At 43.8% G+C, this 13,861-nt stretch overlaps 1 protein-coding gene across 5 annotated transcripts in view; it reads right to left on the minus strand.

Moving 5' to 3' along the window:
• ago4 (argonaute RISC component 4) overlaps window positions 1–13,861 on the minus strand; it is a 21,058-nt gene continuing 7,197 nt past the window's right edge. For 2 of the 5 annotated variants that reach the window (XM_084032648.1, XM_084032644.1), the window contains 16 exons: window positions 13,431–13,612; window positions 12,087–12,223; window positions 11,335–11,469; window positions 10,789–10,876; window positions 10,544–10,691; window positions 10,351–10,470; window positions 9,370–9,531; window positions 8,314–8,462; window positions 7,749–7,933; window positions 7,485–7,644; window positions 6,932–7,103; window positions 5,745–5,912; window positions 5,377–5,511; window positions 5,175–5,276; window positions 4,507–4,706; window positions 1–4,188 (listed from right to left, as the gene is read on the minus strand). In XM_084032648.1, the coding sequence (XP_083888774.1) occupies window positions 4,080–4,188; window positions 4,507–4,706; window positions 5,175–5,276; window positions 5,377–5,511; window positions 5,745–5,912; window positions 6,932–7,103; window positions 7,485–7,644; window positions 7,749–7,933; window positions 8,314–8,462; window positions 9,370–9,531; window positions 10,351–10,470; window positions 10,544–10,691; window positions 10,789–10,876; window positions 11,335–11,469; window positions 12,087–12,223; window positions 13,431–13,612 (2,352 nt within the window). In that variant the 3' untranslated portion in view covers window positions 1–4,079. The remainder of the gene's footprint in view (window positions 4,189–4,506; window positions 4,707–5,174; window positions 5,277–5,376; window positions 5,512–5,744; window positions 5,913–6,931; window positions 7,104–7,484; window positions 7,645–7,748; window positions 7,934–8,313; window positions 8,463–9,369; window positions 9,532–10,350; window positions 10,471–10,543; window positions 10,692–10,788; window positions 10,877–11,334; window positions 11,470–12,086; window positions 12,224–13,430; window positions 13,613–13,861) is intronic. The other 3 variants (XM_084032647.1, XM_084032645.1, XM_084032646.1) reach the window with 3 other exon arrangements.

The following is a 13,861-nucleotide window of genomic DNA, read 5'->3' on the forward strand; positions in this document are numbered from 1 at the left end:
TTATGTTATAGGCATAAAATACCAATTTATTACTTTGCACATTAACACAAGAATTCCCTGCAGGCTAAAAAAAAAAGAAAAATAAAAGTGTATTTGAACATGTCACAAAATAGCAATAACAGCAAGTGAATGGCCCTCTGCTGGAGGGGCGGGGCTAGAACACGCCCCGCCCCATTACAACGGTCAGGAAGGGTTCTGTTCATTCACAGAATCGGAGCGTCCCATTCACAGAAGTGGAGCGTTCCAATTCTGTGATTCTATTGCTATCAGACAACCACACACAGCTTCAGAGACCACTAGCAGAAAAAAAAAAAAAGAGAAATAAACAAGAGCAGAGCTATAACAAACCCCAAAACAAAGGAACCGAAGAGGGAAAACAAAATTAAAATACACAATACACAATGTCAAATTACAAATCCGTTAAGATATAACAATATATCAAAGTGAGAGGAATTTAAAAATAATTCATGCTCTCTCTATCGGGGCACAGAAAGAATTATGGATCTTTTTTTAAAAAGGTTAAAAAGAGGTAATCCTGCTCCCTTGATGCCATGGGGACCCCAAGCAAAGAGGAAGTGCATTTGTGAGGGGTCAGCAGAGTTGCCATAGAGACAGGAGGGACCACCTAAGAAGAGGCGTGGCCACGGGTACAAACTAGGAACGAGGAGAACCTGGCAAACAGGAGAGGGGGTTCGCTCTTTAACGGGTCCACTTTTGAAGAAAGTACCTCGTTTGAATTTGAACCGGACGCAAAGAGCTGGGCCCCCTCCCCTCAGAAAACAGCCTGTACCTCCCCAAAATCACTGACATTTGTGTAGGAATCTTTAAAATGCATCTTAAGAGAGACTCGACAAATATTGCTAGCCTAAAACCCACTAAATTGATACACAATTACCCCCCCTGAAAAAAAAAGCGTTTATATTTATTTTTTTCTTTCTCATAATAAATATGATTCCAAAAGATTTTTTTTTTTTTTTTTTTTTTATTTAAAGGAGGACAATACTCTGGCATGCAGGCGAGCAAAGTCTACATTTTGTTACTTTAAAGAAAATTGTCTAAAGCCTACTCAACTATTCCACCAAATGCACATTCCCACTGATTGATACGAGCAAATAAAATAAACAAAAGAATATTTAAAAAAATAAAATAAAAAAAAGTACAGATACACAATAGTGAGAGACCAACAACCACAATGAGTAGAATTATAGCTTTGTTTTTCCACATTTGAAAACGAGAACTGGGTTAATATTGCTTTGCAATGCGTTACAAACAGGGAGTGACGGTCATTTATCTGACTGGAGTTTAATGTTTGAATATTGTCAAGGATTTAAAACATCAAATCATCCCCCCCATTACAGATGCCAGATGAATATTCAATCACAGCCCACTTGGCTTGGTAAGACTAGTGCACGTTTTAAAAACTGCCCCCCTTTAAAACAAAAGTTAAACTTATTGCATGCAATGCCTGGACGACACCTTCCTAACAACCCCCCCTACCTTCCCCGGCGTGCCCCTCCTGATTCCCCTGCTTCTCTGCTCCCGTCCGACGCCAACGCCCACGCCTTCAACAGGCAGGTGCTCAAACTCATTCATAGTAAACCTGCTGCTTTACGGGTGGTTTATTACAAAAGAGTTTACACTGAGCTGTCCCCCCTGATGAGGCGTGCACGCCGACTGCTTTATCCAATCACACCACCAGGGGGCACCTTTTTGCTGATGACAGTTATTGTACAGAGGGGGGGGGGGTTCCAAGGGCAGTGCTAATGCTTATTGTCAATTAATCCAGTGTTAAAAATGCATAAAAATATGAAACAAACACCGTCAAATAGCTGAGTTTAAGGTGGGTATACTTCAAATACACACAGAGTAATAGAAACCGTTTTTTTAAAAAGTCTAAAAATTCAACTCATTGCCTATCGCAAACCGCTTTTTGAAACAAATCCCTTAATCTAGGTTCAGTCCGATTACAATCCCCGATTGTCTCCATCTATCTGATCCAAACCAACCGATGCCAGCTGAGTGATAAACACACACACAGCGGCAGAGCTTTTTTTTTTAAACCAGTCGGAGTGCTACACGATACCTCAAACCTACAGAGGAAGCATGAATTTGTCCATTCTGGGGCCTACTTCTTCTTCTTCTCACCGTTAAACCAGAATCCTACCAAAAGAATTTCCATCCCAAAGCTCTACCCCCTAAACCTGTAGCTCCAAAACTCAAGTCTATTCCTGAAGTCACACTAGTAACTATATAACTGGCTTTGCTGCCGACCATAAAATTTCATCACGATAGCAACAACATTGACAACAACGATAACAACGACAACATCCATGGTAAACTACTAATTCTAAACAGTTTCTTTTTTTTTAAGATAACCACAAAACATCTTATATTAAACTTTTACAAATCTGCTTTGTTGATTCGTATGTATAAATGCATAAAGGTAAGAGAGATTGAGAGTGCCCTCTGTTGCTTGCCTAGCGTCCCGGGTCAGTGCAATGAATTGGCCAATATTAGCAAAGGCGACCTCAAAAAAACTACGTTGGTTTCCGGCCCTTGATACTAGTTCTATAAAAACAACAACAACAACAAAACAAAAAGAAAGAAAAGCAACGTCCAGCAGTGTCATCATATAATCTTTCAGATAATCAGGTCCAAAGAAAAAATAAGATCTGCTTTTCACACAGACAGCGAGGCTGATAAGGGCCATCCCTCTGCGTTTAATGCCTTCAGCCGTTCAACAGGTCCCAATGCTGAGCCAAGACCACGGTTACCACGGTTACCACGGTTACCACTGCTACAGTCGGACCCGACTGCACTCACTACTTGAAATGGATTTAAGTCGCCTTTTTTTTTCTGGGATTAAAAACGATGTTTTGAGGCACAAGAGGAGCAGCTGGCTCCCAAAAAGGTGCAAATCCCACCCGTTTAAAAATGTAACTCCAAGCATTTCAATTAACAAGTGACCCAGGACTGCTACAAATACCCACACCAGCCTCTATGAGGCCTGTTTTTAAGTCATATGTCTCAAAGTTGCTCTATAGATGTAAATATATGCTTATATGTACTGTATGTGTGAATATAAAAACAAATCTGAGGCATTTACAGCAGTTACCTCCTTGATTTCCCTTTACAATTCAGTGGCCTGCCATGAAACACACACCCACACACACGCACTAACACACTCTCATACAGCAGTACATGTATATACAGAGATGCACACACACAAACACAAACGCACTCGCATGCATACAGACTTGCGTATTCTTTGCCAAGATGGGAGAAATAGTAATGGGCATGGACACCCAGGTCACCTCGCTTGTTAAAGACTGTAAAAGGAGAAGAGGTTAAAACACACGCTCATAAAAAGGAAAAAAATATATATATCATTCTCAAAAGGTCGACTCCCCTCCATCTCTTTTCATGTAGAGTTCCCTCCCAACCACCCGATAAACCCAAGACCTTGTGACAGATTTTTGCCCAAAGGGGCTTTGAGGTAAAAGTAGATAAGAGTCCTGCTTAGCTGGGAGAGCTAAAGAGCTGCGCTGACCGACACTCACTGTGCCAGTCCACTCCCTTGCTCAGTGTATACTTACAAACACAAGAGTGCAGACATTCAAATAGAAAACAAAAAACACACTCAAAATAATGGCTCAACTTGTAGTATGTGTGTGTATGGTTTGGTTTGTTTTTTTGTTTTTTTTTGTCTTTTTTTTCATCGTTTTTTTTTTCCTTTTGTGCACCGGAAACCCTTTAAGGGTTTCTGCAGTGCTGGATTGCTGGTTTGAGAGGCGGCTCGATTGGGAACGCTGGTTGGAGATTGTTCCTTGAAATAAAAATTTTAAAAACCTGCTGGACATATTGAGACACAGCAGATTCCCCTTGTCCAAGAGCCGCTTTGGTGCAGATTCAGAAAATGTAGAGTGAGTGTGAAGAGAGAGAGAAAAAAAAAAAAAAAAAAGAGACAAGACTACAAAGAGAGTGAGATGTGGGAGAAGAAAGAGAGAGACTGGCAAATAAGAGATACAAAGACAGAAGAAAGGGAATCCGCGGGTGGACTGGCTGACATGCTCGCTAGCTCAGGCGAAGTACATGGTGTGCTGGGTATCATAGTGGATCTGAACGGCCTTGGCCAACGCCTGGGGGTCCCGGCCGTTACTCTGGCCCGACACGTGACTTCCTTCAGCACTGCAAGACAGAGAAAGGCAGGGTTAAACCCGGATGTCAGGGAATGGTATCACATCGCAACCACAAAGACCTTGCAGTCATGTTTCAGTTTGCATCCACGTCTGTTCAAAATGTGTGTGAAAGTGTCATCATTAGCAGATGAATTCTCGAGTTATGGGCCAAAACATGTTTTGTGAGGTCACAGAATTAGTCTCGGTCCTCAAACAAATGCTTTTTGTGACGAGATTCTCTGTCCAACCATCTCATTCAAACTAGAAACATAAATATTTGACAAAACTCCAAGTCCAAGAGGCATAGAAAGAAAGCCTGCTGCCTCACCTGTCGTGGTCTTTGTCCACCAGGTGGTAGCGGGCTCGGAAAGCCACTAGCCTGGCGTAGTAAGCCGGCGCTGGGATGGAGACGGAGCGCGTGCAGCGGACGTATGTGTGGCACAGCTGGTAGGTGAGGAGCTGCAGCTCGTCGGCAGTGAAGCAGTTGTCGTCCCACAGGACGTGGTAGTGGGACGGACGACTGGTTCCCTGAGGGAAGGCGGGACAAAACATGTTAATTGGCTGGATTAGATATATTCAATCTCATAACATGACATCCCTCGCTCCTGACCAACTGAAGACGAGAAAGGAATGTTGTAATGTGCACAAAGTCACATTTTACAGCCTTGTGGGTAGCGTATCACTTTAAATAACGGCCCGACCGCCTGATGGGAGCATCCAAATTTAGGCCGTTAGTTGTCATTAAGCATAATTACCATGGTAACCACAGAGCAAAATTGCTGGACCCATGATGACAATTTCCCCTGAAATAATGGGCTGTAACCATAATTTAGTTTTTGTGCACATTTATCAAACTCATACACCATTAAAAAAAATAAATGGACCGATAGAACACAATGTTATGTATTAGTTTTCTTGTTGGAATATTTCAATCACACAGCTTTTTTATGTTATTAAATCCTCATCTATGACACTAAGTGTGTGACCCCCCCCTACCTGAATCCCAGCATGGCTGCACAGGTAGAAGTCGAACTCGGACGGGTGTGTGATGGTGCTGTCCACCGTGGTGCCTGCTGGGACGTTACCGCTCTTCCCCACCTGCAGCAGATGATCCATTAAGATTATTGTCAAGACTGGCACAATGGAGTGTTGTGCAAATTAAATATGGTGCCTCACAGGAGGGTGAACTCCTACTTACCCTCTCAGCTTTGTCAGAGCAGAAGAGGCGGGTGTGGTGACGCTTCTGAACCACGATGTAGGTAATACCCGGCCTGTAGTCCTCCTCCAGACTGATGCAGGCCTTCCTGATGGCTATCAGCTCCGGCCACGCCACCTGAAAACACAAAGAAAAAGGACACACACATGTGAAACGTGTCCTACGCAACATATTGTTTAAGATACTACTTTTGCATGTCATTTCTATGGCCTGGTCACCATTAATACATCCGTTTTAAATGGATGTTATGACATTCCATCCATATAAGCAACACGCATAAAAACCCACATTATCACACACATTGTAAACTATACGACACTCGGGTCTTGCATATTCTGTAAGGCTCTCACCTGTTTCATTTGTCCCTCAGACACACCGCCACGATAGTAAATGATTCGCGTGGGCTTGAAGCGCGTGGACTTGTAGAACTGGATGAGCAGCTCTCGCACCATGTTGGTCAAGTCTTGGATTACCTCCTGACTGAAGAGTTGCTCCTGATGAGACGGAGGAGTGGCGCACTGTGGAAAAACAAACGACAAAAAAAACTTAATGTAATCAGAAGCTTGACATACAACAATCAAAACTGATGCTTTATTATTTACACCAGTTTATATTCAGACCGCGCCAAAGTGATGCATTCAAACTAACATACAACTAGGGCGGTTACAGCAATACGCCGATTTACATGCGTCAATGCATCGCAAATACGGCGACACCCGGTGAACCCGGAGTACAAGCTGCTGTTAAAAGCCCCCGATCCTTTAAAGAGTGTATTCTAGACAGAGACCCAACAACGTGGTGCTCTGTAAGCTGTGTAAATTAGTCACAGCAGTACAAATCAAGAGTGAAGCGCTTTGTCAGCAGAAGAAGAAGACGACAGCGTGTCCTGTAAGGATTACCAACACGAGGAAGGTGCTCCTGTCAGTAGTAGCCTCTTAAAATTAATTATCTAATTTTCTTTTTTATCTCCCCCCATCTAAGAAGTCATTTCTGCAATGCTGTTGTTATGGTAACACCATGCCGTATCCAATGCTACAGACAGTCTTACAGTCTTTTACAGAATGTACAATATTTACATTATGTCAATTATTTCTCTTGCCCTTGATATACATTTTTCATATATTGATATTTAAACTTAGAGTAATTAACTAATCAAATAAATTATCAAGAAGCCATCATTAGGTGCAGCATCGGATAGAGCGGATTGATTGTAAAAATAAATTATGAGTCGATAACAAGACTAGAATTACGGCCTTGTTGTCGTATCCTATTAGACATTTGTGTTAAATTGTCAGGATTAGAATATCAATTCATGAGTTACGGCCAAATGTGTGTTGTGTGAGGTCACGGTGACCTTTGACCACCAAATTCTAATCAGTTCATCCAAGCGTGGACGTGTGAATTGTACGGACGGCTGGGCAGACAAATCAAAAGAACATAACCACTCGGGTCAGAGAAGGTCGGAAAATCAGAATGTCACTTTAATCAATAAACACACACACACACACACACACACCAAACAACACCTTACAGGTACCTGGGAGATGTCTTGTCTCGATGTCTGGACCCGCACCGTGGCGCAGTATCGGCTGGGGTGGCCGTCCATGCTGCCCACCACTGCTGCGATGGACGGCTTCTTCCCGTCGCCCGCTGGAGGATGGGTGACATCCGCACCCAGGAAGATGACGGGCTGCTGGAACACAGAGGGCCTGAACCAAGAGCAGCACACAACAAGAACACATTATTATCTCATCTTGCACTTTCAGAATTGTATTTTCCTGACTGCTGCACACCAATTTTCATCATTATCTTTTAAAGAAAGGAGAGATTTTGTATCACAGGCTCGTGCATCATATTTCTTAGTGGTTTAGAAAATTGAATACCAGAAAGATTTTGTGAGGAAAACAAATCTGACATGAAAATGTTTATGAAAAATATCGAGATTATTACAACAAATTGAATGCCCTTTACCACATGATTACCAGGGGTGGACTATCTGTATTCAGAAAGCATCTGACCACTGGACAACATCCAAAGCCAAGAAGCCTTCCAGACATCTGGTCCGCAAAGTGACTCAAATCCACACTGACCTCTGATGAGGCACCAGGACGTTGTTGATGCCTCCCAGCTTGGCGTTGATCTTGAGGCACAGGTTGGAGAGGGTCTGAGGGGACGTTTTCACTACGTTTTTCACCTGCACACACTGGGTGGCCATGCCAAGGAGGGTGTCACCCACCCGCTTCACCTCAGCTGCAGACATAAACGGAGAGACGAGCAAGATCAATATCACAAAGCCGGCCAAGCAGCCCCTCCAAATAACAATAACTAGAACATCCTGAACTTCAATTTCTTACCATAGACTGGTGTTTTGCCAGGCAGGATGACCACGATCAGCTGCAGACCTACGTAAGACATCTTGAGGTGTTTGAACATGGGCTCCACGCTGTCTGCTCCTTGGGCGTATTTACAGAAACATGGCTGGCCTTGGATGGGCATCCCGGCGTCCTTGGAGATCTTTCGCAGCTGGTCAGTGAAGCTCCTATTATTTAAAAAAAAAAAGCATTAAACCCTCATCAGCAGCAACAACTGATTAAGTTCCACGTAGCAGGAAGTCCATTGTAACAGCAGGTTGTAATTAAAGACTTGAAGAGTCAAGCGGTGTTGGGCAGTAAAATCAGTATCCTCAGTAACGAGTAGCGTGAGGGATAACAGTAATAACATGAGCTATAAATCCATGTGTCATTGCGTTACCAGAATGTAATTAAACTTTTGTTTACTTCCAATCTGTAGTCACGCTGCTAGTACGGCCTGAGAGAAAACAATATCTAAAAGGCTCATCAGCGTTTGCCTTGTTCTCTCACGTTCTCACGCCTCTTCTCGGGGACAAGCATCATTATGAAGCCAACAGTCTCGACTCACTTGAGCAGGTCCTCTCGACACTGTTTCTGCGGCGCGAAGCAGGCCACGGCCCAGACCTTGATCTCGATGCCGGCGTAGAACTGCTTCCCCCTCATGTCCCACACGCCCTGGTTGGGCGTGGCCACGGTTTTGTTCTGCGGAGAGAGTCCCTACTCTCTTAGTCAACCCCCCGGGTAGATGAGCCAATAAGAAAGGTACGACAGCCTGACCCACACATTGATTATCAGAAGTCCTGACATGGACGGCAAACAACAGTAGCGCATCCATTACAAGACGCATTATTAGGCAAGTGCTCCCGCTTGGAGTGTGGCTGTGAATACATATTTAAAAGGGCATTGGCTTTCCATTAAGTTAACAAGATTTGCCAAAGGCCATTAGGGGCTTTTATTCTCCGAAACAAGTGACCACAATGAACTAGCTGAGAAAGTGGTGTGCCAAGAAGAGAGCTTCTTATTAGACGGCTCAAAGTGACATGATTTAAAACTACATGAATAAATGATTACAGGTTGCTGTCAATAAAATAAACCCTCCATGAGAGGCAACATGTTGTACATACTTTGTAAATGATGCGACTGTATGTCCAACACCCTTTTAAAGTGAATGGTGTGTCTTTCATTCATACCGAGTGATCACGTAAAAAAATGGGAAAAGCTTTCAGTCCGCATTTAAGGGCCTCTGACTGGAAGCCGATTAGACTCGATCTCCCAGCAGGCACGTCGCCAAGCCTTTCAGAAGGAGAGTGTTGCGACAGGATCTTGGGGTAAATTAACCAACGTATAGTTCAGGCAGCCAATTGAGGGATGAAAGCTTGGCACTGTAACGTACAGTAAGAGACGTTTCAGGGCAACAATCTGCGGTTGTTCTGTGAAGAAGAACTGTGAATTTAAAGGGAATAGCTGGACCACAGGCTGAACCAGTTACCCAACAAAGACCCATAAATATTCATCTTCTCTTAGTTTAATCATAGCATCTGAATGGGGTGTTGTAGTCCTCCACCCTTATTTTATGGACCCTGTGTGATCCCAGGCCGTTTACCCCCCCCTGCCCAGTACTCACCCTTCCACAGTCCCGTCCGGTGTCCGTACTCACTCGGCCCCCATACTGCAGCATGGGCGCTGGGAGAACACGCCCCGTCACTTCCGTCATGTCATTGTGAACCACAATGCCAAATTCCTTTAGGTAAGGGTCCGGGCCCCCGACCATGCTGTTACTTTTGACCTGGGAAACGAGGAGCAAGTTAAGGAGTCGTCTCGTGGATTTCTCTCGTCTCGTGGATTTCTCTCGTTTATGCGAGGCCTAGTCCATATGTACACAGGTATCTTTGTAAACAGCGCTTTTCTCTTTCCTTGTATCTTGGAATCTCCTTCATTCATTCTCCAACCACACAAGCAAGTTTTAAAGAAAATACACACAAAAACTCAATCGCTGTCAGGGCCAGTGGGCAGGTTTGGCCACACACACATGAACCAGCAACGTTGGCGGCGGAGCGCGAGTGTTGGATAGCAGCGACCTCCGCAGTGCAATCTGATGCCTCTGATCCTAAATATAGTGTTCGAGTAGCTGCACATTTACATGAAAACAAAAGTCCCCCAAGTTTGTCATGAAATAATCTGATTGTAGACGTCGTCTCTCAAACAAGAAGTCCAGTCTCGCGTCTCAAGGTTGGAGATCTGAATATCGGACTGTAAACAAGCAGTGCACTTAAAAAGGAGGTCCAGATATACACTGGCTTCACCAGAAGCCCAGAAATCCAGCCCTTTGCCCCCAGAGGCTTATCTGTTGTCAGACTGACAGCTGATGGGGTCCAAATCGACTCTGATGTCACAAGACTACAAAACTCGAGACTTTAAATGCCGTCTGGATGTAAATGAAAGGCACGTTTAAAAAGCTATGCTGACAAAAAATACCTGTGTACGGGTATGCTATGTTCATGTCAGAGGCTACAACTGAAAAACTACAAGTCCATAGAGCAATATCAAGGAAACGTCAGCGAAGTTGCTCGTCTTCCTCCCGCCCTCGGAGGAAAACAGCACTCACCAGTCTGCTGATCTCTTCCTGTCTGTCGGGGGCTGAGCGCGCTGTGGCTTTGATCATGGTGGATGTCTGGTTGTCTGTCAGCTTCTTGATACAGCGCTGGCCCGCTACTATGTTACAGACCTGCAAGGAGGAGGTTTCATTAGTTAAACCACCAGATAAGAGGGGAAACCACCGCCAACAGAAAGATTCTCACCTCCAGGGGAAGATAGGTGTGCTTCTGTTCCTGCCCTACTTGCAGGCATGGTAAATGGGGATATTTGAGCTGCAGATTGTACTTCTGCTTGAAATACTGAGCAACTGTGCACTCCATGGCTTGACCGTTCTCAAGTTGTAAGGGGAACCTGTGGATGAATGGAAAAAATCAAGTCCATACGGGAAAACACACAAAAAGGATCAAATAGGTATGTTAACAAGGTCTTGATGAGCGTAGGAACTTACGTTTGGTGGCTGGCAGGTCGGCGTGTTACGTTGCACACACGGTACTTCCTCTTCATTTGACCACAGTGTGTGACCTCAACTTTCAAGCCTGTTGAAAAACATACAACAAAGAAAAGTGACAGCGGCACGTTAAATGCAGCAGGTTAGAATCCATCTACGTATCATCTACGTTTCACATTTGTCACAACTCAGACCAAAACACAAAACCATGAAGGAGAATTTACACAGCTTAGAGGTGTCTGCAGTCAATTGATGCAGATGAAACTCATGGGCGTCTGAAAAATCCCCTTATTTTCTGCAAGGCTATTTGGTGGTTCTTTGTGTATTTACAATAACAAAAATGAAGACAAGCGGGGGCTGGAGTTGTCTGGAATAGCAGTATTTTCTTGCAGTGATTAAAAGACGTAGAGAGCATGCTTATATGAGTGGGTGCAGCTTCTTCACTTCTGTCATGCATGTACCATGCAGGCCTGAACCCATCTTTAATCTCTGCATCAATATTGTTGATACACATACAGTCGTGTGTACAACAGCATATAGGCTCACCTCTTATTTCCTTGGTGAATTTGACGCGCTGCGAGTCCGTCAGTGGTTTGGTCTGTTCGTTGATGTTTTGTATGTCGAGCACCTCGCACATGAACTCGATCACAGGCTGGGCGCGGTAGAAAGCGGTGGCCGACACTGAGGGGTAGAACAGACATGACATTACTCAGCGAGTCCACGGCAGTGTCTGGATTAAAAGTGGAGAATTGGGGAGTGGAGATGCAGCATTTAACAGCACATTCATGCAGCCAAAATTAACGTTATTTTATATGACAATATCTCAGAGTAAGACGGTGTTTTGGTGTCAAGTAGACACCTCAACTCCCCCGTCACATAGGTTTAGGAACTTCTTTTAGTACCAAAATGCCTTGTGAAATCAGTTTTTTACAAATAAAATTAAATATGAAAAAAAAAGGATGCATTGTTTGGGTAGAGACACCGGAATACAATTGCTGAAGTTCAATTAAAGTAATATTTAAAAGCATATCAAGATGCCATGACACTGGTTTGCATTTTCATAGTATGAAGGTGGGATTTTACAACTCCAGAAAGTTATCAGTTCTTGATTTAGATTAAACTGCCCATCTCTCTTCTATGTGTGCAACCATTACTTGATCAACAATGAAGTTTTCTACCAAATTAGCAGAATGGCAGCAGGTGTGTGTATACAAATGCATTTAGTCAAATATCAGCCCAACACACAATGCATTTAAGCAGTTTTCAAATCAGAGCTGAGGCCGATTCTCGGGTCTTACCGTCGATATTGAGCATCATGTTCCACATGGCAGGACGGACAGACTGATGAAAACCAAACCACACCTCCCTGCCTCCACCCAGAGGATGATAATAGCCCTCCGGAGGGGAGAAAAACGAACGCCCCACAGGAGTATACCTGAGAACACAAGACAGAGGTGGAATAATGGACTGACTCAATCAACAAAAGGGTCAAACCGTCTAATTAAGCAAATAAACCAGCCAGATTAAGTTCCACATTTCTGTATTCTGGACAATATTTGGGTTCAACAGCTAAAAGTAAAACATTTTAAAAGGACATATACATGAAACATGACTATAAATCAGAGACATTTTGGTTTCTGAATCAGATTAGACAGCGAAAGCACTGGAGGACCATTTATGAGACACATTTTATGTTTCAAAGGTTCGCAAATTAACATAAAACGGTATTAAATCTGACAAGTGTGTCTGGAAATGTGTACTTAAAGCTGAGAATAGCACTGGACGGGATATTATGGCGCCCTGGGGCATAAAAATCCATAATAAGTGGTCCGACAGAAAAAGACTTCTGCTGTTCCTCTTGGATTTAGTATATCGAGTCTGTGACGGGAGATTTTGGCCAATCGCAGGTCATTTCAGGGAGAGGACATTCCCTTTGGCTGTTCAGATGTGTGTGCACATCCCTTCAGGGGGTGGAAGCCTAATTCAACAGCTTCACTAAGCAGCAATGGCAACTGCTTGCACTGCAATGGATGAAATATGGGGAAAAAAAGACGGTCTGACATATCAGTGAAGCATTTTAGAGATGAAGAAAAATGTTGCTAATAGATAGCATTCTGCTAAGCAACAGGATACAATATTATCACAATTTTCCTCTTAATTTCTCTTCGTATAGCTGCATTGTCAAATTCTGTTTTTTTCCCTCCCTTTTCCAGAAAAGCTGCCCTGAAGTAGCACTCGAGTCACAAATATGCCGAAAGTTAATCATGGAATTCATGCCCAATGATGCCAAAACCACATGGCCTGCCCAGCTTTAATCATCTGTGTGCAGTGAATCGATTTCTCAATTTGAGTTTGATGTGACATCCATACAAAAGTTGACTGAATTTGGAAAATCCATTGAGAGACGGAAACGACTGTAATCAGGACTGCGGTGCCCTGTGGTTCAGTTGTTACTGAAAGCTGCTGCTGGGTTACGCATTTCATGAAGATTTTATTTGCATGATCTGATCGGGAAGGTTCACGGCAACCGGAAATTAAGTAATACGGACAAATAAAAGATGAGAGCAACATCTGTCAGCTGATGTGAATGAAAGACGTGGGCGGTGCGTTTGTGAGGTGGCAGAGGTGACGAGCGTCGGTACCTCATGGAAGGCAGATGCCGCGTGATCACATCGAGAGCCTGAACCGAGTCTTCGGGGACCTCGTTGAGGTGACCCGACAGCGCTTCCAGCAGCATCTGAAGACTGACCACAGACACCCACTGCAAAGACACCTTGAACGTCTGATCTTTCCCCTCGCCAGGCAGAGTCACCTCCAGATCCACCTGAAGATGGGGAGGAGGGAGAGGAAGACATGAGCGGAGGGAAATGGATTAACGAACAGGTGATGGGGAGAGATAAAAGGCAAAAAATAAACACCCAAGGGAAAAGTAGATTGAAATAAACAGCGACACACAAAGAATACATCAATCTGTTTGTCTTAAAAACAACAAAAGATCAGCATTAAAACATTACGGAAGAAAAGCCACAGACATCAGGTGTAAACAGGAAGCCACTAAGAAGGGAAAATGTAA

Source organism: Eutrigla gurnardus, assembly GCF_963514095.1.
Source record: "Eutrigla gurnardus genome assembly, chromosome: 17".
In the NCBI taxonomy this organism is placed as follows: domain Eukaryota; kingdom Metazoa; phylum Chordata; class Actinopteri; order Perciformes; family Triglidae; genus Eutrigla; species Eutrigla gurnardus.